Source organism: Anser brachyrhynchus, assembly GCF_964034855.1.
Source record: "Anser brachyrhynchus genome assembly, chromosome: 4".
NCBI lineage: Eukaryota > Metazoa > Chordata > Aves > Anseriformes > Anatidae > Anser > Anser brachyrhynchus.
The window spans coordinates 67,800,577-67,826,507 of record NC_137698.1 but is presented as its reverse complement, the minus strand read 5'-3'; the positions used below and the strand labels follow the sequence as shown (position 1 = coordinate 67,826,507).

The window sequence follows — 25,931 nt, the reverse complement described above, 5'->3', positions numbered from 1 at the left end:
TTCCACTGCAGACTGGTGTCAGCTTTGATACCAAAAATATTCTCCATGGGTACCACACAATTCCAGTGTGAGGGGCTACATGCTGAGCCATATATTATAATCATCATCACCATCGTCATTATTACATTATGTGTGCTTCTTCGTGAACACTTCATTTACTGTTATCGTCTTGACTGGGTCTTGGTTTGTGAGATGTTTGCAACATACTGATTTTCATCTCTCTATAAACCTACAAATTGTTCCTCTTTGAGCGTCTGACTGGGAAAAGCTGTTGAAATTATAGTTTAGATAGGTGCTTGAGAGAGAGGCCCACTGTTACGTAAGACGATGCTTCCTGCTAGGTATTCTCCCTTAAGGTCTCTTACATTTGGAACTGCTTCCCACTTTGGTCTCTGAAAGTCTATGATAGTGATGCAGCAAAGCTCACTTTCTTTCTGGCTTGGAAAAAATGGGTAAGGGTACAGACTAATTAACAAGGAATCTTCGGTGATATTATCACGATAGTGGGATTTTATGAAACATGTTTCATAGAGCAGAGATCTAAGATGAGTCAACTTGTGTAGTGGGAGAAGGGATTGACTTTAGGGCACTTGTTTATGTGTCCTATAAGTTTTCAAAGGAGGCAAAGAATTGCAGCAGAGAAAGGATAACTAATTTTTCTGGCAGTCTAACATTGCCTTAGAGCAATGGAATGGATCCACTGCCTGGATCCTCTGTGTCTCCAGAGTTGTATGAGAAGCCAAGTATTTTAGACCTGACTTCCCAGGAGGCTGCCAGAGACCAGGTTTTTGGCATTCTGCCCACATAGAAGTCAAAGTCCTATGACCTACCTGATAGAAGTGCAGAGCAGTCCTAAACAAGTGATTAGGAAAGGTGTGCAGGAATGAGACAAGTTCTGCATGGTTCCAAGTATTTTGAAAAATCAGTTATTTCAAACGGGATCCAGAACCAGCAGCTCCTTTTCTCTCTTTCTCTTTTCACTCTTTCCTTATTCTAGTTCCATATCTAAAATGAGAAAATATTTCCTGTGAAATTGTGCTTTGTAGCAAACTTATTTTGCAAATCACTTGGATACTGTAAGGGTGAATACCATAGAAAAGGTCACAAGAAAACTAATGTTTCTGCATTCCAAGTAACACCTAAGAGAGTATGAAGTCCCTAAGAACCAGAGATACTCTTGGATAAGGAACAGAGGGAACAATCAGAGAATCATATCATGGCATGGCTCGGGTTGGAAGGGACCTTAAAGAACTTCTAGTTCCAACCCTCCTGCCATAGGCAGGGATGCCACCCACTAGATCAGGTTGGCCAAGACCCCATCCAGCCTGGCCTTGAACACCTCCAGGGATGGGGCAGCCACAGCTTCTCTGGGCAACCTGTTCCAGTGCCTCGCTACCCCTACAGTGAAGAATTTCCTCCTAATGTCTAGTCTAAATCTATCCTCTTTTAGTTTATGACCCCCCTGCCCACCACCACCACTTTGTCCTGTCATTATCTACCCAAGTATATGACTGCTATATCTTTAATATTCTAAGTGTTTGAGCATTTTTTGCTATGAAGGATTTGCTGAAACCTCATGGAGCATTACTAGGTATGTCAGGATGGGTTCTGTTGGGGATTCCTGCTGCGATCTGATAACTCTGATAATGTAGTGTTCATGAAGTGTAAGAGAAGACAGGAAACTGGAAATAGGAAAGACTTACAGACTTTGTTTGCCAGATTTTTGGTTTTGCTTTTCCCTGGCATTTAATTTGCTTATCATTCTGTATATAAGCTATGCAATCGTCTTTTGAAGTGCAGCAGTACATGTTGCAAGTAGTATTAATACAGAGTGCAAGTACAACATTGCTTGTGCACCTTCTTTACAGATTTAAAAAACAAACAAACAAAACAACAACAACAACAAAAAATAACACGTTTTTTTCCATGATTCTTCACCTATGGATCTTGAGTTTCAAAGCTACCTCAAGATCTATTTTTTTTTCTGTTGACAATAATCTGTCTCATAATGAAATTCTCAAAAAATAAGAATAAAAGGTGGCAGTAAATTAGACAAATTTCTTAGGACACTGCTGGAAGGTTGGGAATTTTCCACATGAAGGAGTATCACATTTCTGACCATTCTATTCTCTATTTGTGTAAATAATGTTTCTTTGATCTTATTTTCTTAACAGAAGGCAGTATCAGTGTGTACATCTATTTAAAGATTTTTTTAAAAACCCTAAAAAAAATCAGAACATGCTTCTCTCCATACAATAAGCTATGTATAGAAGTTACTCATTGCATAATGGACCCTGCAGTGAGAACTGTGCTATAAAAAAGTGTTACAGAATACAAAAAAAATATATATTTTTTTTCATCTTCACATTAAATTGTGAGGACTTCTGGATCTGTTCTTATAAAATACAATATTATCTCATTTCTGGCTTTAAATTAGCTGCAAACTAGAAGTCTTTAACACCAGATCCATGATCATACTCAAGACTTTTTGAACCATTTTTAAGTTTGGTATTCAATATGTATAATAAAAATTGTATTGATGAATAAAAGGAATACCAGATGCAGCTGTGCAGTTACCACATACAATTGCCATATTTGTATTTCTCTGTCATTGGTTCACTACTCTGTTTTTTCCATTCCATTAACTTCAACAGTTTACTCTATTACATTTCTTCTGGCTATGTATCCAGCAGAGTCCAGGTATATTATCCATAACTTTGAAAGAAATTCTAACCTACAAACAGATCTGTGCACAGCTGAGGATCTCAGTGGAAGAGGACTTAAAAGGTGTCCCGCAATGCTTTTCTTTCTTTTTACTAACTTGAGTTATCTATTTCTGTGTGTCTCAGCCTTAGCTGAGCCTCATCTGCTCTTGGGACCTGGAGTCTGGAGCAGACTTTCACCTCCTGCCACAGATTTTCTGTCTCTTTTTTGCATTATGAGGAGACTGTTGCTTGTTTGGAATTGGAGTCTGTTTATTAATACTGTCTGTCGTGGCTGCCTATCTTTTGTGGTTTGGAGTAATGGAGGAGTTGAATTAATGCCGGAGCCAGCAAGCAAGACCTGGGATGCCTTTTCCTGACAAGATGATGTCACCTGATACATTTGGAGATGATTAAATGGAAAAAAAATAAAAATCTCCATTTTCTGCCCTAGTAGGGTAATGAGGGTCTGAAAAGGAAACTGAAACTGAATGCTCTCTTTGAGCACAGATGCAGGAGGGTGAGACTTGCCTGGGCTGCTGAGCATGCAGAAGGAGTGAAATCCATGTTCTTTCGCTTTACAAAGTTTATTTTGGGAACAAAAGGAATCTGATGTGGAAAATATACTTTTAGAGAAAGCCTTCAGCAACTTGAAAAAATTGACTGTAAGTTTCTGTTTAGTTAGTTATCAGTATTTTCTTTTTCTGGCTAACATCTTGAGTTCAATGTAGATAATTAATCCTTAAACAGAAACAAATGCCTGTAATACTAAATTCTTTCTTTTTTTTTTTCTTGTGAGTCTATGAACTTGCTTAAAAGGAGGCATTCCTTTCCGAGGTCTGTAGCAGTGCTTAAACACTGGTCTGGACTTCAAAAAATAAACTCTTTATCCATCTACCTCATCCTAATGGATTACACTCCTGCATTGCTGTCACTCATTGCATGGCTTTAGCTGATTGAGTAGGATTTTTGGCAGCTTGTTTCTTGTCCAAACATTCCCTAATGCTTTCCTACCTCTTGTTTTATCACCCAAGCACTGCAACAGCAGTATTTGGAGCTCTGATAGCTTTTACGGAAAGCTAGTTTTGTAAAAGCCAATTCCTCAGAAACTGAAGAAGAAGGAAGAAAGAGAAAGAGGAATACATGTGGGTTGTGGCTGAAACGATCCCTTGACACTCGTTGAGGCTGATCATAAATATGCATGAGACAGGAGGAGTTTTTAGTAGCTGTGTGTTGCTTCTCTTGCCCTAAGCTGTCTGGAAAGAGTCTGTGACAGTCTGGAGAGCTCCAAATTTTAAACAAAAGATCATTGTTATGATTTTTTAGAGAGGCTCAAATACAATTATTTTTATGTTAAAACACCCTAATGACATTCCTTGTATATGTTTTACTTGCTCCTTGTTAATTCTTAATTTTTAGGGCTTCATTTGTTATTTAGGGTTCAACCCTTTTTCATGCCCCTTTGCCATTGTTTCTTGAAATACCATGCACACCCAAAATGGTCTTCTCTAGTTTATAGAGCAGGTTTTTAGTATACTTAACAGGATACATCACACCTCATATACTATAGTCAAGAGAGCAGCACAGAAGGGACTGTGTGAGAAAACTGTCCTAGTGAAAAGTCTCATCTTCTCACTCTTCCTCCCCCTTCCTTTCTATATCACAGATCCCTTTTCAGAGAGACTGGGTATTTAACAAAGAAGTCAACTATGAGGAGCAGGAGCTGAGGGCTGGGATGCAATGAAAGGATGCCCTCAGTAGCAAGAGAAACTGTCTCCAGGCAGACCAGGCACCGTAGTGTTGTTTATCTTAACGTTTAAGACCATACCAGTTGATTCTATTTGCTTTCTTTTTCTCTTTGATAGTAATGCAAAAAAGAATTTGGGTCCACTAAATCTTTCTCTCCTACTATCTCGCTCTGCAGATTTTACAGTGAATACAGAGTATAAGGAACAAGAATTCACTTTTCACAAGTACTGTATTCATTGCCTATAAATGGTGTGTCTGCTATCTGTCTGTAATTACCCTTTCCTCTACAGGAAACATCGTCTTATGGTAAGGATATAACAAGCCCCAGGGATGCACTTTCTATCCCATCCAGCCTTCTTATGTGATCTTGGGCTAATGTAATGTAGTCATGCAGTCTCTGTGCCTTTGTTTTTCATGTGTAAAATATCAGGGATTCAGCACCTTGTCATTTGTCATAGGCTTTAGTCATCTCAGTAGCCTTCACTCAGCTTTGTCAATATCTGCTTTGTACCAGGAAGGCCAGAATTGGGCACACTACTCCATGTGTGGTCTCTCTGGTGCTGCTTAGAGGGGAACGATCACTCCCCTCCATCTACTGGCTTTTTTCTTGCTAATGTAGCCCAGCAGGTGGCCCCCGGCTTCATGGGCAAACCACTGACTGCTGCTCTACTTCTCCTCCAGCCTGGGATATCCATTTTGAAAACCTCTTAATGGTTACCCAATGTAGTGTGTGTGTATGTGCACGATTGTATGGAGTTGTATTTGGGTTGAAGCACACCTATTCTCTGTAACTGATTTTTGCATGTAGCTTAAAGGTTGGCCTCAAGATGATACGTAAATCCAATCGAACTTTTTTTCAGGAAGTTAAATGGGATCTCCCACTCCACACCCCCCAGCAAAGTAGAGCTCAAAATGGTGGCACATGTTTTTTGGCTTTTCTGGAAGACGTGTTTTTAAATATAAGTTTCTGTGCTAACAGAGGATTAGCTAGATGAAATTCTCTAGCCTGAATTGTATAGAAGATCAGATTAGATGATCTCTTCTAGAAGATCTTAATTAGATGGTCTGTTCTGGTCTTAAGCATTTGGAAATCACAAACTAAATGGAGAATGAAAGATTTAAACCCAAAGAACTTTTATTCAGCAATGTGCAAGGAAGTGATTAAGAGCGTTTTCTATAAAAATTAAACTCAATTTTAATTCCTACTTCTGTTATAGTTTTGTTTACTGATAAATTTGAATACTTGCATTTACAATAGATGTGAGCATGAAAATGAATTTACTTTGTTTCAGGTTTGTATTGTACTGTTCCTAAAGATGTTTTAATCAGTTGAGTAAAATATTTTATATTCTTTAAAAAAAAAAAAGATATAAACTAGTGCCCTTAAATGCAGATTTGGAATAATTGCATCATAATGCTGTTTCAATTCCAGTTGGTTTTCATTTTGGTTTGGAACAAAAATTGCAGCGTGATGTAATTGCCTCTCTATGATTATTTTTACCTTGGTGTATTCTTCTGCTGGCTTGTGTGTATAGTTTTTATGTGCTGTCATTTGAAAAACTTTAAAACTCTTGAGAGCCAGACCTGGAAACCCTTCTGGATGTATCATTGCTTTTTATTTGTACATCCCAATTATATCAGCACATTGGGGGCCTATTACTCCTATTGAGCATAGAATGGACTTCTCATCATTTAATATGGAATGTGATTTTGCTCCTCAGTCGAGATAAAATCTGCTTACTGTTGTGATTACCATCCCTGGGCTCCACCCCGCCTTTCACCACCTGCCATTTACAAGTAATTCCTTTGACAATGAGAATTCAGCCAGAACTGTCAAATAAATTTGCCCCTTTTGGAGAACCTTCTGATTATTATTCTTATTTTGTGGTGATGTCAGATTTCCAAGGGTAATCTCTCACTAGAGTAGTATGTTTTTCTTTGGGACTTGCATCACCCTCTCATTTTTAGTCTCCATTTCAGAAGTAATGATTGCTTACTGAAAATATGCATAATGTGGATTTTCTATTATTCAGTTCCATTACTTTTTGTGAGCACATCATTACATTTCTAGGAAGAAGAAGAGAAGATTCTTTAATACAGAAAACAAGCCAAGGGTTGAAAACAGATAAACATGTTTTTTCCCAACTACATTTATTTATTTATTTATTTATTTATTTATTTATTTATTTGTGTATCTTAAGATTTTGCAGATCCTTCTTATTTTAAATGCACTTAATGTACTTCATGATAGTATTTCTATTCTATGCCTATTCTATTGAGCTAATACCAGCTCCCAGTAGTCTCTCCAGCAGCAGTTTCCTCTTTCCTCTTCTTTTGCTTCTTTTTGTCTTTGCCTTGTAACTCCATCTTGGCCTGTTTTCACTTCTCATTTTGCTATCTATCTATTGCATAATAAGCTCTCGACTACAAGGGTCTGATAATTTTTAATAACTGAAGAAAGTTACACACACTGCACACTGGCATTTGCTCTTGTTTGTTCCTCCTTTCCAGAAGCCAAGGTTCTAGGCAAAGAAATGGTATTCCTCTTGTACATTATATTCACTGGGAAAGAGGAAAAAGGAGAGCTCCCTTTCAGGTTATTTACAGTCTCTTGCCTTAAAGAATCCAGAAAAGATGCCAGTTCAAGTAAATTTGATTGAATACATGCAATTGAAACTGCCCTATTTTCTATGCTTGATGCCTTTTTTAAGAACATATATTCTAGTATGTACTGACAGTAATTGATATGGCTATAAAAGTAGTTGAAAAAGTACACTTCTAGTACTGTATACTGATTAGATTTCACAATGATTGCCTAGGTTCTGTGGTAATGATTACTTTTGAAATTAATATCACATAAGTAAATATTAAAAGATTCATATATTCCATGATAGTTTAAAGTAATCTTATAATCAAAGTAGACCTAAAAGCAAAAGACAACCATAATCAGACTCATTTACATATTGGTATACCAGTAATAGAATATACATCTTATTTCTAAAAAAAACAAAAAAAAAACAAAAAAAAACCACCAAACAAACAAACAAAAAAACACAACACAGAGTTGATTACTTGTATTTCGTGGTGGTGGTGGTTGCTTGGTTGTTTTTTTTTGTTTGTTTTGGTTTTTTTTTGAAGTTGTAGGTCTTCTTTATTTGTTTTCCTTGAGTCTGTGATCTTGCTTACTGGTCTGCAAATCAGATTTAAATCATCGCTCTGAATCTCTTCATTTTGCCTTCAAAAGCTATATGTTCATCTGTAATGTGAACAGCTAGAAGTAATGTAGTAGTCCTGAAATATCTTTGGATTTCTAACAGACCCCTAGTCAGCTTCAAGTATGATTGTAAAAAAAAAAAAAAAAAAAAAATTTTTTAATGAGCTACTTTGTCAAGTGATGTAAACAGGTTTACTGTCATCATTTTGGATACTCTTTTTAGTCTATATGTAAAAGGCTTTGTAAAAAACTTTGAGAAATGTACTTCATGTAAATGTGTACTGTTTACATAATGGCAGTGATAGTAGTCAGTTTAGTAGAAAAACATATTCACCAAGAGAAAACTTGATCAGGATGGATATGTATGTGTAAATTAACAGTGTGTTTCAGAAAAGATTTGCCCAAGTGCACATTTGTAAGTGATTTTTTGGTTGTTGTTGTTAAAACATTATCATGCCTTAGTATTGCCAACTACCATGTCTTCTGGTGCCTTCTAAGAGTGTGTTGATTTTGCCAGTGTATGCTGAGGTACAATCATCTGTCAATAAAAAGTGTCATCTGCATTCATGTGTGACAAGAAGAAGCAACAGCCTCTTGCAGGTGTATAGTAGACATCTGCAGGTTTCCCTGCACTGTCCTATTTTCGAGAATCAGATAAAACTAATGTATCAAGACCAAGGACCATTTAAAAACCCAAATGTTGTCAGAAATGGAAGAAATAGATTCCAGGTTCACTTGGGTAAACAACCATATCAGAGAAGGCTTTAAGAGTAGGGAAGAGCTGGTAAGGGAGTCAGCAGCAAAGAATGTGCTTTTTAGAAGTCTGAAGAGACTTAGCAGCAGTCTCCCTGTTAGGCCCTGAAAAGACTATAAAAACAAAAGTGAGTAAGCAGAGAAAAACTTAAGTAGAGGCATTTTGGAATGAGGTTAGAACTGAGATTAATCCTAGGTGCGGCCCTGAAATGAAATGAATGTTTCCCCTCATCTTTTAATGAGGATAACGTCCTCAGATACAAAAAGTATGGAAATGTGAACTATTCCATCCAAGCTGAAACCATAAATAAAAATAGACAATCCACTTAAGTGAAGGGACCAAGGAATCTCAGAGTTATGAGTGAAATGAAGCATGAAAATGTGGTTCCAATACGCACATACTATAATACTATATATTAGGGCCCAAATACTATAGACTTCTCATAAATCTGCTGAATAGGTATCATATGATTAAGCTGTAAAGAATGTGTTTAGGTATATGGTCTGAGCTGCTACACCTATCAAGTCAATGCAAGTCTTCAGGGGTAATTTTAAAGGAAGGAAGTGAAAATTTACTCATAAAGTTTGTTGATAACAAAAATGAGAAAAATTGTGAATATGGAGAAGGAATGTGATTTTTTTGTACAAAGAATTGGAAAGCCTTGAGATCTGGAATAGCAGAAGTAGGGTGAAATAAGAAGTGCATATTTTCAGTGAATCTAGGGAATAATAAGAAATTATGTGACAGGTTGGGAGCTTGAGTTTGAAAAATGGTAGGAATATGAGTCACTGTAAAAAATGACTTTCCCACTGCAAACAGAAGAAATAAGGTGAGGGAAGTAGAGACTTTCACTACAGTTTTTGGAAAATATCAATGTGTCTGGAAGTTTTATCAAGCTTTAATTTTGTTGCACAGTTAGAAATTGTTTGTTAAAAGAGAGGAACCAGAGGGGCACTGCTAGAAAAACTTATTGCTACCACTCCCGCACTTTTGTGCAGGACTGGCTTGATGACGTGGTATGTGAAAGAATAGTGTCTTTTCTTCACTAATTTTGAGGTAATTGCTAGATACACTAGTAGTGCTCACTAATGAATTAGTCTGTTGGTTTTGCCAATTAATGCAGTCTATTTCCAGCAGGGAAGAATGTACACTTTTAAGAATTGCTAGAAAATAACTATGAATATGAATAAATTACAGTTAACTCTGTCTTTTTTTCTAATGGGATTTCTCAGAAAAAAGTAATTTTCTTATTGTCTTTCAGCCATGGAAGAGTTAATAGTTGAGCTGCGCCTGTTTCTTGAACTTCTGGACCATGAATATCTAACTTCGACTGTCAGGGAGAAGAAGGCAGTAATAACTAACATTCTCCTGAGGATACAGTCATCAAAAGGTCAGTGTCGGGTGTGTTTTCTTGATTGCAGAATGCACAGAATAAGTCTGTGCTCAGTGAAATTGTTTTAAGGGGTAAAGACAAGCCCTAAATTGAAGAAAAACAGAAAGACAGGGTGAATCCAAAATGGAATTTTCCTGAATGCTTTCCTTCACAGTCAACAGTAAAATATAGCAAAAGACATAAAGGAAGTAATTTCATTGCACATGGGTGAATTCAGCCATAAAATAACGTGATAGATGAGTGTTTTCACCTCTGTTGATATAGCAGTTACTTCATTTTATTTGTGGCAGCAATTTTATTTGTGAGTTTTGATGCAAAAGTAAAGGAGTACTGGCTACAGCACTGTGCATGGTGCTACATGCTACATCTCTGCCATATGACCCAAATCAAAGAGCTTGATTTCGATGTGGACTCCAGTGTGTGACTGATACAGGAGTGCCAAGGCAGAGCTAGGAAATGGCTGTCAACGTGTTTGGTTTGCATTTTGCAAGTAGAGTAATATTCACTTTCCCTTTGTCTTCCTAAAAACATTTTGATTGCACAATCGCTTTTATCTCCAGCAAGATTATGGAACTGAATGCAGCATGAATGATTGGCTGTATACATCAGCCTTTCAGCAGAGCTTTTACAAAGAATGTTCCTCACTATTTTTCCTAACAGTACTTTTATATTTCCTTACAAAATTTCATTTTTTATAAAGAGGCATCAGGACTATGAGACCTCTGTGTCTCCCCAACATTTGACAGAAATGCTGTCACTGTAAACCCCCGTTGTTTAGATTTTTAAAAATACTAGAGTGTTTTGAAGAAAAATGCCACTTTGCGAGTAGCTGCATTTCTTAGCTTTCTTCTGCAGTGCTAAAAAAGATATGGTGTTTTTTGATGCAGTGAATAAATGTAAACAAATCACACCTGCTACAGGATTCAAGTTCAAGGAGATCAGCCTGGATGTGGCACTTAGGAACATGGTTTTGTGAGTAATATTTGGTGATAGGGAAACAGTTGGACCAGGTGATCTTTTGGAGGTCTTTTCCAGCCATAATGATTCTAAGAGCACCTGTCTAAGAGCTGTAAAATGATCATTGTCCTTCCTTCTGTTTTCACATTCTTAAGGACCCATCATTATTTTTTACTTTACTAATAGCAGAAGGAGGCAGGTAACAATTTCACATGTTGTGGAAGGAGGCTTTGTGCTCCAAAAGCTGATCAAAATAACCTGCACGTGTCAAAACAAAAAACTGTAGGTGAGAACTTGCAATTTGATATGTTTTAAAGGAGTTCAAAATACCTTCTACAATACTGACCTGACAGTGTATGTTTTTCTTTTAATCTTTTCAACTAGATTTATTAAAAAAAATTTTGACTTTCTCAAAAAGTCAGACAGCATTCACAGAATGTGAATGTGCAAACACAGAAAAGAAAGATTGTCGTATCCTTTCGTTCTGGATTGTGTGTGGTTTTTCAGGACATAAAACTACAGCTGTTGTAGGAAATTAAACAGTGCTGGGTACATTTTTGGACCCTGCAAGTCAAGCATTGACACTGTGAAATTATGGAGTGGTACTTGGCATGGGTTTGGCCTGCACTGACTCGTTTTCTGTATCAGTTCTTAGGTGTGATGTGGGAGTTATCACAGGCAAAGATCTGTGCCTAGCAAGCAGTTCAAAATTGTCACCATCCACCCTGGTTTTGAGGGTGAGAGATTTTAAACGTATGGATATGGCTTTCTCTGTATCAGAGCATCTTCCCAGACATGTTTAATTTATGACTATAGATGTGGGTGATGATAAAAAGATCCAAGGCCCATAGTTTTCCACCTTTCAGCACCTACATCTTACGTTTTAGAGCCTATTTCAGAATCTGTGACAAGATCCATTACATGTTATAATACAGGAACAATCCATTAACAAGATCCATATAAGATCCGTATATTAAGTGGCAGAGCTTGGTTCAATGCAGTTGTTACTGGAACTTTATACCCACATCCAGTGCCTGTATTCAAGGAGACACAATTTAGACATGTCAAAAGGAAGTCATAAAAGTGATAGAAGGTCCAGAAATATGCGTTCAAATTGTCCTTAAAGGAGGTATCATAATTAATCTTGATGTAGAAAAGGGATGACTGAGAATGAGCTCTTAAACTTACACAACAAAAAAAGCAGTGTGCAGTTGCTGGATGTTTATTTCAAAGTGGAAATAAAGCACATGTTTTGAGCATTGACGATATGAACTAATGGAAGAACTTAGTAAGGTCTGCATGCCATTGCTGGCATTTTATCAAGATGGAATATTTTGCTAAAAGATATGCTCTAGTTCAAAAAAAGAATTAATTCAAGGAAGTCCTATAGCTCAGTTAAGCAAGAGGTCATAGGATTGTACGTTATATGCCTATAAACTCTAGTTTATGGAGCTATAGTTTAAATAGAGTTTAAGCCAGCATGGCCTCTAAAAACAGCATCTTGTTTCTCTCCCCAGGCTACTCATTCTTGCTCATCGTGTACTGTAGCTTCCTTTCTGCTAGCACAAGCATTATTTTGCCCTTTTTTTTTTTTTTTTTTTTTTTTTTTTGCTGGTTTGTTCCTAACCAGTGTCAGTTCACTGCTCTGGTTCAACCTGAGGCCACACACATGCTTATGCTGGCACAAAGGAGAGGTTGGTGCAGGGACAGGAACAAGGCAGGGAAGGAGCTGTACTGCCTCCTTGGGAGCTCGGCCATCTCATTCCGGCTTAAAGTGTGTGTGAAACTACAGAGGGAGTAATGCACATTAATGGAGATGACCCTGCTGCTTTTTTATCAGCTGTAACATTCAGTACTCCCATTCCTTTGAAACTATTCATCTCTTCATTAAAATTAAAAGCAGTAAAAGGCACATAAACCCTCAGTACTCTGTAACTGAGCTGAACTGTCATTCTGAGTCTGTTTTTCAAGATGTTGCTTTACTCCACCCACATAACTCCATGAGAGCTCTCAGATCGCTGGCATGGTTTCACAGGCCCGAGGTCTGTGCTGAGTTCAGACTCTTTATAGGCATTTGCAAAAATCAACTGCCTGAATCCAACAGTGTATTTTGATTGCTGAAGCAAACCATTGAAGAACAACAGGGAAAGGTAATGAAGGATCAGTGCAGCTGGGAACTGCCCGGATTCTTTCTAACATCTGGAAGTCAACAATTAAGTTTTTCTTTGTAAAGGTGTGGAAATTATTATAAAGTTGAATTTTGGTAAAACACTTTAAACTGCAGCTTTCTTTTCAGTAAGTTCTTAGTTGTGGAATTCTTCAGAAATCTTTTGCCTTGTGTTCTTATATCTCCTAAATGCACACCGTTATCTTCACTTTGTGTCCACCAACCAGAGCGTACTGGGCCAGTCAGATATATTCTTCAGGTTGTAGTTGCCTGGCCTCAGCCTGCACCATGTCCAAATCAGTGGTTACTCTGATGAGCTGGCAAAACCATGAACTTTTTTCTTTCTTCCTGAATCTTGGTATGCCCAATGTATTGTAGGCCTGGACAAAACACTTGGCATTTCCTTCTGAAACTTAGACTTCTAAAAGGCAAAGACACAGTTTATTTTGGAGTAAGAACTGTTAATTGATTCAGTCATTTATTATGACCATCAGTGTTGCCTGTTTTCCTTAAAGGGTCTTGATGTCATAAATCTATAATGCTGACTTTGTTGTGTAGTTTGGTAGAAGAATACAAATATTAAAGAGCAGGTCCGTGCTTCACCAGACATAGTTTTGGGGGGAAACTAGATTTACAGAGGAAATAGAACCCACTTAGAAAACAATTTTAATTTTTTTTCCCAGTAAAATGTACTTCATATTTGACTTTTGGTTGCATGGGGGACTTGGATATGGATAGAGTCATAGTATGGATTCATCCTACATAAAGAATAACAAATGAAAGTTATATTAAAAAAAAAAAAAAGAATGTTTCTTAAGACTGATCACCTCTTCTTTTGTAGGAAGAAAGAAGATTCTATGGCCCTTAGCCCTTAGAGACAGTTTATTTTATCAGTGATGATTTTCAATCCAGGACTTCACAGCCAGTGGGATTGGGTTATTATGACCAGAAACATTTCATCACTGATTACATTTTGGAAAACTACATGATCTTGACCAACTTAACTAAACATGAGGAGCTAAATTCAGTCTAGGGGTGCACAGGGTACATCCCATTGACTGATTTTTCTTGTCAGAGCATTGAGATGCACCCTAATCTTGCTTTTGATTTTTAGAAAAATAAACAATACCATGAATTGTGTTCGACTGGGATTTAAATGATTATGCCAAGAAAACGCAGAGGTAGTGTGTCACTCCTTTTTGCCCAGGGATTGAGGGAACCCTGTTTAATTTGCTCCATGTTGCCATTCGGACATTCACAAGTGTGCTGTCTTCCCCTCATCAATGGTTTTATCTCTGTGATAGATGCCAGGCAAATTGTTTGAATTTTAGGTCTTTCAGTGCCAGATGGGTAGGCAGTTCAGCATGATTTCCTGTAAATTTTTTCTCTGTCTGGTATTTGTTAATCCAAATATCATATATGTCATTATCATATATAGTAGGTATGTGTTTGTTCTGCTTGATTAAATTCCTGAATTCCCAGCATTCTTCCAGTTCTTCCTCAGTAAACAGGCTTGGGAGGTAGGTTGTGAGCAGGACTGCATGTCAGATTCCACTATGTGATGGTAGTGTCCACGTGTAGAAAAAAATGTCCCATTTGCCTCCACCAAAGCATTAAGTGACATGTGTTGCTCTTCCACAGGTTTTGAAATAAAAGAACATGTGCAGAAACCAGAAGTTGCCAACAGTTTGCCAGCACCTCCTCAAATGCCTCTGCCAGAAATACCTCAGCAGTGGCTGGTGAGTGTTAATTTAAGTACATAAATATATATGAGAGAATATTTTAGTGGTAAGCACTAGCAGAAATGCTTACAAGGGGAAGGAGCCTGTGTGTCCAAGGAAATGATTATTCCTCTCAGCTCCACCCTGGTTGAGGAAATTGGGATCAACTTGCAGAAGAGAAGGCAAAAAATCCCCTGTGGTGAAATAAGCCCAGGAATAGGTCACCTGCAAGTGCTGTGGAATTGCAGTCCTTGGCAGTTTTCAGGATTAGAGCAGCAAAAGCCCAAGCAACTTAATGCTGTCTTCAGAGATTGACCTGCCTTGTGGAGATCGTTGGCCTAGCTGAGCCCATGGGTCCTAGCCAGTTTCTTATGATTTTAAGGACCAGCTTTTCCTGTAGCAAGTCGTATGAGAACACTCATGAATAATGAAGTGTAGAGTTTTAAAGTCCAGAAAGAATGCTGCTTTTTTTTCATAAAGTCCTTGGTGCCCTTCTGTGCTTGGTCCCTTGGTAGGAAATTCCCTGCAGAACAAGCAGCAGTTTAAGTTCTTGGTGATGTTTATATGTTTACTGGCTGCAAATTCAATTCCTGCAGTTGAGAGCAGCTGTCTTATTAAGCAGTAAACTATAAACAAGTTTTAATTCTCCTCTATTACTGCTGTGTTACTACTTTAGATTTGAAGAAAACATTTGCAACTTTTTTTTTAGAGAAGCATATGCAAATAATGGTCTATCCTGTTGAAAGGTGAACATAGTCTTAGCCTTAATATTGATGAATTATCCATCTTTTTATTAATTTGTGGAAAATTTTATGTATTGATAAGGACAATCTAAAGCTGTACCGAGGAGGCCTTCATTCATTGGTCTGAGGCATGAAGTACATGTGCAGCTTACGGATTAGCAGTCTGTCTTCTCATGGTGGAGGCAGAAGACTCCAAAAAATGGAAAGCATTCTTCATTTTAATGTGTTACTCTGTTTTTGCATCTCTGCCCAGATGTTTAAGCAGCTTCCCTATTTCATAAGCCAATAACAACTTATGAAGATAAGTACTAACTTATCAGATCAAAATCTTGGCCATCCTTTTGAAAGTGAATAATACTAGATACTGCTGAACAAATTAAAAATAAAAAAGGATATTATATAAAATATCTTAACCATAGTTTGTTTCTAAGTGCTGCCAGCTGCTGATTTGTGACCTGGAACAAGATTTCTTTTTTTTTAAATTTCAATCCTATGTAAAGTAAAGAAGTATTCTCAAACCATTATAGGAAGGGAATGTTTGTGCTAGAAACATCCATGTTGAGAGCCATACATATTGTAGCATAATTCAAGTAAAATGAATGTTAGAAAATCATTATGCACAGATTTGAGTGGATGCAAAAGTGGTCTTATTAATATGCAGTGAAACCTAGAGAATCCATTTCATGGTTAACAGTGCCTGAAAATGATTTTTTTTCTTTAATTCAAGATGCACGTAGCATAAATTACAAGGCAAGTTGTTGATGACAGGGAGGAAAATTATGCAAAATATACATGACTTTGAAATGTAGACTGTAGGTGCGAGCTTCATAAACTGAAGCCAGTTGAGTTTCTTATTCTTTCACATTTGTGTAGGTTCAGTTTAATAAATTGCCTACGAAGAGTCAAGTTGTTTTAAAGACAACTGACCTGCATTTCCTTTCTCATATACTAATGTGAAAATTCCCTTAAAGTTGGTGCAGCTGCACTGAACAAAATGTTGTGAAGTATGAATTTGGTCCAGTAGGTCACCACTGTTTTGCAGGAGTTGTATTCAGTTTGGATTTCAAAGTAACAAAAAATATTTCTCTGAGATACAGTGAGAATTAATGTGGAAGTTGACACAATTAGAGCTGGTTGATCTGGGGCATGTGCTTGCTACACAGAGTCTGGCAAAGTGGAGTTTGGACATGGCCTTCCCCTCTGACCTGAGAGTAACACTGCAGGCACTTCCATCTCGGTGAAGTTATGAAGCTGAGCTGTTTTTTTTCTGTAGCGGTGGAAGCTCATTTTGGCCACTTTTCCTGTAATTCTATTGATGCTGTCAGGCAGTGGTGGTCCATGCCTCCATTTCTGGCGTTGGTGTCACTTTGAGATCAGCTGGAAAATGTTCCAGGCTTCTTTTTGTCTTCTGTTGTCCAAATACAGGCTACAAGTGGTGTTATTTTAAGACACTAACAGATCATAATTTGAGAAAGAGATGACAGACTGCTGATGTCCTGCAAAAGATCAGGTGGAGCCAGAAGTGAAGGGCAAAACTATTAGCTTTTTGACTTTTGAACACTGATGCAAGCTCAAACCCCAATTTGACTGTTAAAAAAAATAACAGTCAATGAGACAATGGAATTGATCTTTTTTTTTTTTTTTTGGAAACCTTTCTCTGCTAGAGGCTTCTTTGGTAGACTCTCATTATCATTAGATATGAGCAGATTTATCTGCTCGAGGGAAGGAAGGCTCTGCAGGAGGATCTGGATAGGCTGGAGTGATGGGCTGAGGTCAACTGCATGAAGTTCAACAAGGCCAAGTGCCAGGTCCTGCATCTGGGGCATAACAACCCCAAGCAGCGCTACAGGCTGGGAGATGAGTGGCTGGAAAGCTGCCTGGCAGAGAAGGACCTGGGAGTACTGGTTGATAGGCAGCTGAATATGAGCCAGCAGTGTGCCCAGGTGGCCAAGAAGGCCAACAGCATCCGGGCTTGCAAAAGAAGCAGTGTGGCCAGCAGGTCTAGGGAGGTGATTGTCCCCCTGTACTCGGCTCTGGTGAGGCCGCACCTCGAGTACTGTGTTCAGTTTTGGGCCCCTCGCTACAAGAAGGACATGGAGGTGCTTGAGAGAGTCCAGAGAAGGGCAACGAAGCTGGTGAGGGGTCTGGAGAACAAGGCTTACGAGGAGGGGCTGAGGGAGCTGGGGTTGTTTAGCCTCGAGAAGAGGAGGCTCAGGGGAGACCTCATCGCTCTCTATAGGTACCTTAAAGGAGGCTGTAGAGAGGTGGGGGTTGGTCTATTCTCCCACGTGCCTGGTGACAGGATGAGGGGGAATGGGCTAAAGTTGCGCCAGGGGAGGTTTAGGTTGGATGTTAGGAAGAACGTCTTTACTGAAAGGGTTGTTAGGCATTGGAATGGGCTGCCCAGGGAGGTGGTTGAGTCGCCATCCCTGGAGGTCTTTAAAAGACGTTTAGATGTAGACCTTAGTGATATGGTTTAGTGTAGGACTTGTTAGTGTTAGGACAGAGGTTGGACTAGATGATCTTGGAGGTCTCTTCCAACCTAGACGATTCTGTGATTCTGTGATTTTGTGACCAGAGACCGTTGCATCATCTTTCTTTGTACACCAGGCTGGACATCAGTGATAGTGGCTAAGATCTATTTTTCCCTTCCATTAAAGCTCCTGCGTAGTGATTTTCAATCTCCTCTTAACCAGCGGGCTCCTAAAAATGGGTAGATGATGTTGTCAATCTCTATAGAAATTGTACATAATTACATTGCTCAGTGACACCAATGTGCTGCCTTTCATAGAGACTTTTCATAGATCATGCTTTCACAGCCCAGAGAAAGAAAACCATTGGGCTCACCTGAGGATAGGAAATTCTGCTCCAAGGTGCCCTTCTTCCCATTGCAAGTTAGAAGTCATATTATATGTCACCTCCTTTTGTCAACTATTCAGCACAGAGACCAAGTTCTTCCAGTTGGTCTCAGCCTCCGGTAGAAACACAATGTGCTGCTGGAACACAGCAATTTACTGGAAGTGGGAATCAATAACTTTAAATAAGCTATGCACTGTTTAAAATCTAAGTTTTTAGCACATCAGTTATTGAGCATGCTGGAAATTAAAGTTTCATTTACACCACTGTTTCTTTTTATGGCACTCAAGGGATTGTGCATTCAAAAATGTTTAGTCTGAATTGATGTTTAAGCTTTTACTTATGTAAAGATGTGTGGGTGGGAAGGAATTCAATCCTCCTTAAAGTAGTGCCAGGAGCCAGAATTATGTGTGGGCAGGTGCTGTGCGAGGTTTCCTTTTCAGATCTGTAAATAGACCTGCATATTTGCTCAGGCCAAATCTTATATCAGTTTTGTTATTATTCATCAGCCTGTGAACAAAGATCATAAAATTCATTTTATTTAGAGACATGCTGTTAATATTTAAAGTGAAGTCTCCAGTTATTAAAATGTGTTAAAGCCCAGAGAATTTTCCTGGACTCAGTGGGCTTTGGACCAGGTCTTAAAATCCAGGGACAAAATTGGACCTTACATGTACTTGAATAAATCACATGATCTCTTAGAAATTCTTTGTCTGTATACATTCCCTTGCCCACATCTGGTCTAGCAGACTTTCTGTCAGGCTTAGAAAGCACAAATCTTCCCATGCTTTAGCCCATGCAGACAGCTCCTTCAGATGGCCAGCAAAGTAAAAGCTTCAGATAAAGAACATGAGCATGAGAGGCATGTCCGAGTCCTGCTGCAGAACTCAACTCTTCCTTAGATATGAGAGAGAAGGAGATCATCTTTTGAAATAAAGTTGAGATGCTTCTCCATTCTTTTAGCCTGCTTTCTTCCTCTCCAAATCAGCACCCACTTTTATGATATATCCTTGCACTGAAAGGACAGGCAGCAGTGCTAGATGAGGGGTTTGGAGCAATAAGAAAGCCAATACTCTGTGTGTAGCCCTCACAGTGCTGCCGGGGTTTAATAACTGAGATCCCATCACTGCGCTATCACCAAGTTGCCTTGAAGTCCATTTTACACTGAGGCAACAGAATAATATCCGGTATGTCCTGCTGCTCTGATGTGCCGGAGGAATACTGGCATAAATTATCCACAGCATGACAGTGACAGAATACTTCTAGCCTCCAAGCATTTGGTTGTCTTAGTACATCTGACATTAAGTGATTTCAGCACATTGTGCAGTCCAAGAAAATCAAATACGAACAGCACACTTAGCTCTTTTGCATGATTTTCACTGTAAAATTGGATATATGTTTTGTTTTTCCTGGAATATTGTCAATTTAATGATTATTTAACCGCAACAAGTGTCCAGCAAGATGCCAGAACCCCTGTAGATGTAAATCAAAAGCATAGGTCATCTTCCTCCAACCCTTTCTTGCAACATATACAGTCACACCGTAGGAGTGTTTCATATAAATGGGCTTCCTATTGAGGAGAAGTGATATGACAGCCCCCCTTTATCTGGCTGCCTGTCAGGTATACTCTCAGATATTTATTAGAAAATGCTGAGAGGAAATAGCGTCCTTGGAGAAGAAAAAATCATCCTGAAATCAAAAGGATTTTAAGGTGATATATTATCAATTGTATTAATCATTCTTCAAACAATCAAACAAAAAATGCCAGTATTCAAGATTATCTCAAATGTGCAGTTAGTCTTGTGACAGCAAAAGCAAGGGGTTTGTGTACCCGGTGGGTACTTAGGAATCTGTTTCATCTTGTTTTTTTCTTCTGATACTGGAAATCAGTTGTTAGTACTTCTTAAAAAATAATCTTAAAATAGGGTTGGCTTTGGAGTTTTTTTCCTCGTGAAAAATTTTTAGAAGCAAAAATAAACAATTCAACAAGAAACTCAATTGTTTCTCTCAGAGCTGGCTAGTAGCTTCAATCTGAATGAACAAGTCCTTCAGTAATGAAGGAACAACTAGAAGGTCCTTTTTGATTATTGAGTCCAGTTGCTCTTACTGCGGGCAATTAAAATACAAGCTCTTTCAGAAACTTAAAATCTATTTCTTACCATTTTAGGTTTCTTTAAACCACTATTTCAATTTAAAAGGCTGTTCCACCATGTTCATTGTCAGCCTTTGTCCTTATGTCTAAGTAGTTTTTTTTCCTCACTTTGGTAAATCCTTTGTCATTTGAAATCACAGTCATATTCTTCTCAGGTTTCATTTCTATACATTGCATGTAAGACAGGCTCTGTTAGTTTCAGTTTTGAAGTATAGTTTGATCCTGTTGAACTAGTTTCCATTATCTGTATTTCTCCTACGCTCTAGTTTCATATTCTAGTTTGACCAGAAGTGACCAGAAGAGCCGTCCTCAGGGCATGATTTCATTGTGGAATATTTCCAGTGTTTATATGTGATTGAATAAGGAATAAGGACGAATAAACATTTACAGCCACTGGGTTTGTTTGTTTGTTTGTTTGGTCTTTTTTTGTTTGTTTTGGTTGTTTTTGTGTGTGTGTTGATCTTCTCTTGCAGGACACCACATTTGCCGTTCACATTTTCTCTGGGTAGGGTTGGTGTATTATTGTTGATTATTTATTTCACATTTGCAAACGGTATCACCGAAAAGTTTTAGTTACAACAATTTCCTTCTTATTTAATTTTTAATATTCCTTTATAACAGTGACCATCACAATATTTCAAAGCTTTCTTGATGTCTAAGCTGACAAAATGACTGTTCCCAACAACCTTTACCCAGAATTTGCATTTAAACTGGATGAGCTCTTTGGGCTTAGAGTGGGATGGAACTTTTTTACTTCAGATTCTTCCTATGATCATTGTGAAGCTATATGACCTCTTCTCTGTCTTTACTAGTTGCTCATGGTCTTTGACCTTTGTAAAAGGAAGCTATGAAATTACCAATGCTACAGATTTGGTAGGATATTATCCCACCATTTTCCATAACATGTTCACAATTGTAGTCTTAGGTTTTTGGTTTCTTCTTTCTATGTTATACCTGTCCATAAAAACACCCTCCCTATGCTGATAGTTAGGAAGCAGCCTATTTGCTTTCCTAAACCTGCTCATTAGTGCGCTGTGCACAAATACACGGGAAAGGAGTTAGGCCAGTAAGTACCAAAGTCTCTCGTTTTTGTTTGATGCAGTTCAGGCCCTTAGAGAATATTGCTCCAGAGGAAATGGTGTTTCTTTATTCACAGTGCTGCTTGTCTTGTCTGCACAAGTACCTGGATGAGCTTATAAACTCCTGGAGTAGGAAGGTGACTGGGGAATAAAGGCACTTCTTTGAGCTAGAATAACAACCTCTGATTGAGGGCTCTGTGCTGCTTAAATTCAGATTCTTCTTTCTCATGTAATACACATGAAAATGTTTCTCAGAATTAATTAAAGACCATTTCTTGCTACACCCAGACCCTTTGCTCGATATGAAACAACTTTTGTTTAGTCTGAGTGACACTTCCAAATAGTTGTGTAATAATCTTTTATTACAGAATCTGAACGAAACAGAAATACCCTGTTTGTGTTTCTGCCTCATTCTTTTTTGCATTTTTTTTGAGTTATTTCCTTAGATCTTCTGTTACTTACATGGGGTCTGCTGTTTATTTTCACTTCTGCCTTCCATAGATTTGGGATGAAACTCTTTCTATGGTGCATCCTGTGCTGCAGTTTTCTCAGTTTTATTTAATATCTTAAATATCAATGAATTAAATGCAAATTAATTAAGTAACTCTGGTCCTGGTGTGATTCCTGTGTAAGTACTCTCCAGACAGTCTTCAGATCAAATTGTGGAGCCATAGGACGCCTTGAGTCATTCTTTAACTGTGACTAAGTCTGTTCAGATCCTTTCCCCATCATCAGGTTGTGGTTTCTGAGGCTGGAATCTGTAGTCACTGTAAATACCAATCACTTTTCCAGGGATACCTTTAATTAGATATTCACTCCTGCGTCAGCAGGCACACTCCTAGACAGTCTCAGACATATTTCCATTCTCAGGAGCAGTGTGCAAAGCCTGTACCTTGCTGTTCATCTTAAACCTTCCACTGTTCAGAATCATCCTGAACACAAGTTTTGCTTGTGCTTATGTTCATCCTCTGCCTGGTGGTCACTTCCACTAGTAGGCAATCCTGCACCTGACTGCTTCTCCGAGCACATCCATCTCTTTTCTGTATCTGCAAACACCAGACTACCAAATGCTGTTGGCTGATAGTTTTGCAGTAGTAAAAGCCTTATTCCATCTTGGAGACAACTATAAGAGCCTCTTACTACTCCTTACTAGTCCTGTGAGCCATACTTGTTTGTTATCTGCCTGTCTGGTTTGCTGTCCTTTGTCAGATGTGCTCAGAGTCTGAAAAGTGGAATTGTTAGACTTTTTTTCATGTTATTTGGCTCCCAGTTTCTTAGGGTCCAGATGACAACCTGAGAAATTGTCAACCCTGAAAACTGAAACCTTGGAATACAAAGCTGTGGTCGCATGAAGAATTCTCCTTGTCTTCTGCATCTCTGCACTCAGGCTAATATTTCACTCCTGCACAGCGCAACATGCTCTTAATATCCCGTGTAGTCAGCGTTTTTGACCTGAAAAATCCATGGTCCATCCACGTCCTCAACTGCTGGCAATAAACAGCAATTTATTTTTAGTGCCTTAGTGATTTTGAGTTTTTCTAAAGACTTTCATACCAAGTCCAAGTGTGTGGTGAGTACTCATGCCCAATTTCCAGCCTTTACTGCGGTGTGATGAAGCCTCGTTGAAATGTACCGTCAGGAATTTTGCCAATTGTATTGGTGCTCAATTTCTCAATTCATTTTGCCTTCTGGACATTCACTTTTTTTACATCTGGGGAGTGCGATCATAATTGCACGAGCACTCTTCCCCCTCCCAGACTGAGGATGCCACAGGGCTGTACGGAGGTCAGCTCAAAGCTTGCTCTGGCACAAATGGCACATGCATGTGTCAAGGTCTCTTCTTGAAAGCCCACATTTGCCTGCTGGCTTCTGAATAGCTTTATTATGCATCACCAGTGTGTGACCACTCTTCCAGTCTCATGTTGCTGCTTTGCAGCATTGAGGGGTAACATAGCAGCTGGCTCCACAGTCCAGCTGGATCTGAACTGGTGGCTGATCTAATAACACGTGTGAGCACGGCTGTGGAATTGCTGGCAGCCCTTGGCTCCAGCATGGGTGTACTGACAGTCTTTTCCTCTGGTAAAGTCAATGCTTTTCACAGTAAACTTTCACATCCTAAATCATTGCATAAACAGAGGTGTTTCTTTCTATTTCCTACATAGTGTAAGGCTTCATTGGGGTGTAAAGTGATTTTATAACCTCAAACTCTGGAGGATGACATTTCTTTTCCTCTGCCTTTTATACTACTTTTCACATTATATGCTAGCATATCTTCAGCAGGTATCAGATAGACCATCCCTAAAATAAATAAATAAATAAATAAATAAATAAATAAATAATTACCTACCTTGGTAACCCCTGGACAGAAGAGGGAAATGAAGTATTTTGTATCCTAGGATAAAGAAAGAAAGAGTGCATTTGTGGTCCGTGGAACACAGAGGGGCAGGTGGAGAGGTAGACCATAACAGACCATAAAATTAATGTCTCCACTAGTCTGCTTCATAGTATCCAGTAGAATAGTGAGTTTTTATATCTAGGTAAGTATTGCTTATTTGGAGATATTTTTTTCCTTTCTTTGAGCAATCCCTCCTGTAAATTGTTTTTGGGCATCCCATGGACAACCCGATCTTCAGTGTCTTCAGAGATCTCAGTTCTGTAATATAATTATCACCCCTTACGATTCTTCATTTCAAATAAACCATCTCTCATTTTGTCTCAGACCCAGCTCCTGTCAAACATCTTTATCTGTTTTTTCAGTGTCACTGGTGTTATTGTGGGCAACAATGTCTCACTCATTTTTGTCCCTTTTCCTTCAGTGATATAAAAATAATGGTAATTTTTTTCTAACTCAGTTCTTATTCCTGTGATTGAACAAGATTATTTGTCTTGAAAGGCAGCATTCTCTCGTTTTCTTCCCTGTGGTCCGCTGTAAAAAAATAAAAGCAGAAATTTGCGCTAATGCTTTCTTTGCAGGTTGCCAGGTCTTTCCTCCTGATACCACTCAAACTACACATGTTCTATGGTTGTTTTTTTTTTTATTTCTGAGACTTAATCCTTTTATATAATACGTAAATACTTTAGTGTTTTTATGGACTTTTTATTTTCAGATAAACTAATGAAAAATTATTCAATCAAGAATTATTCCAGTTCATAATTCATAACCTCACCACAGGTCTTCCACTGAAAAACTGCCAGGTTGCCAGGTTAAAAACATTAAGCAGTACAACTAACAATATTAAAAAAAAAAAAAAAGTAAAGCACTGTAAATATTAGTAAGTAATATCAAAATGCTCACATGTATTTTTTATATTTCTGGATGCTCAAAGATATACGTATTCCATAGCTCCCCAAAGATGTAGTTGTTTATGATACAAATTTGAACAAGGTATTTTTGTTTTGTATTTAATCTGTTGGATTTTCTTTCAGGATTAAATCAGCCTGCTTTAATCAGAAAGTATTCAATGTTGGATGTTTCTGTTTCTCCTAATATATATATATATATTTTTTTTTGTGAAAATGAAATCTTTTTATAATTGTTTTCAACTTTGTTATGGCAAGCACTGCAAAATGCATTTCAAAATCAAGGGCCGGTTAATTCAGCAATGGATTCCATCTGTGTTGACATTGGCTGCACAGCCCAGCCCGCCCCAGCTGCATGAAGTAACTGGTGCTCCAGCAGGGTCGAATTCAGACAAGCACCATTTGTGTTTCATTTCCTTTTTTCTTTCTTTCTGAATAACATTTTGTCTAAAAACAAGTATTTTTTTTCCTGATCTTTATTGGAACCTCTTATTTATTTCTGGATAAAAGATAGCTTTGATACCTTGTTGCTATGTCAAGTCAAAATTGGAATGACTCTCAGGATGGGTATTTCCTGGGTGAATTAGGTTTAATAATGATAGGAATTTCATATATCATCTACACACCTGGCAGGGAAAATAGTTTAAGGCTAGACCAAAATATTAATATATCTGTCTTATGAAAGGGGTAGTATGAATCTGCACTGCCCCAGGAACAAGCCTTGACCCTGACTCACTTGAGCAAGGCTCTGCCCACCTGCCTGAAAGAAGAAAATGCATACTCTTTTGAGGAAGTTCTCCCTATTGTACCCAAAAATTCAGGCCACACAGACCAGACTTGTGCAGGTGTGTAGGGTAAAATTCACAATGTGCTGTCAATTTTCCAATGTTAACTAACATGTAATATTATGTAATGTCCCTTATGTCTGTTGCACAGCAGCAGGTAACCTTGAAAGGCTCATTTATTTTGTGATGATGTGCAGATTTGCAATTTGTGTTTTTCAGCAGAATCACAAGGAAACTACAGTAAAAGTTGTATTTTTTCATCATTTTGCTTATTCAGTGGATAACTTCTCTAGCAAAACTGGTCTGTGATGAAAACTCATTTGGTTCACACTGTAGATAACAGTAATTGCTGTCTCTGA

The 25,931-nt window shown here is 38.2% G+C and overlaps 1 protein-coding gene across 7 annotated transcripts in view; it reads left to right on the top strand.

The window, feature by feature from the left end:
* Nucleotides 1-25,931, top strand: part of AFAP1 (actin filament associated protein 1) — a 120,066-nt gene that overhangs the window by 42,306 nt on the left and 51,829 nt on the right. For 6 of the 7 annotated variants that reach the window (XM_080592019.1, XM_080592018.1, XM_080592016.1 and 3 more), the window contains exons 2-3: nucleotides 9,681-9,809; nucleotides 14,578-14,675. In XM_080592019.1, the coding sequence (XP_080448145.1) occupies nucleotides 9,683-9,809; nucleotides 14,578-14,675 (225 nt within the window). In that variant the 5' untranslated portion in view covers nucleotides 9,681-9,682. Of the gene's footprint in view, nucleotides 1-3,226; nucleotides 3,368-9,680; nucleotides 9,810-14,577; nucleotides 14,676-25,931 lie in introns of those variants that run through there. The other variant, XM_080592021.1, reaches the window with a different exon arrangement.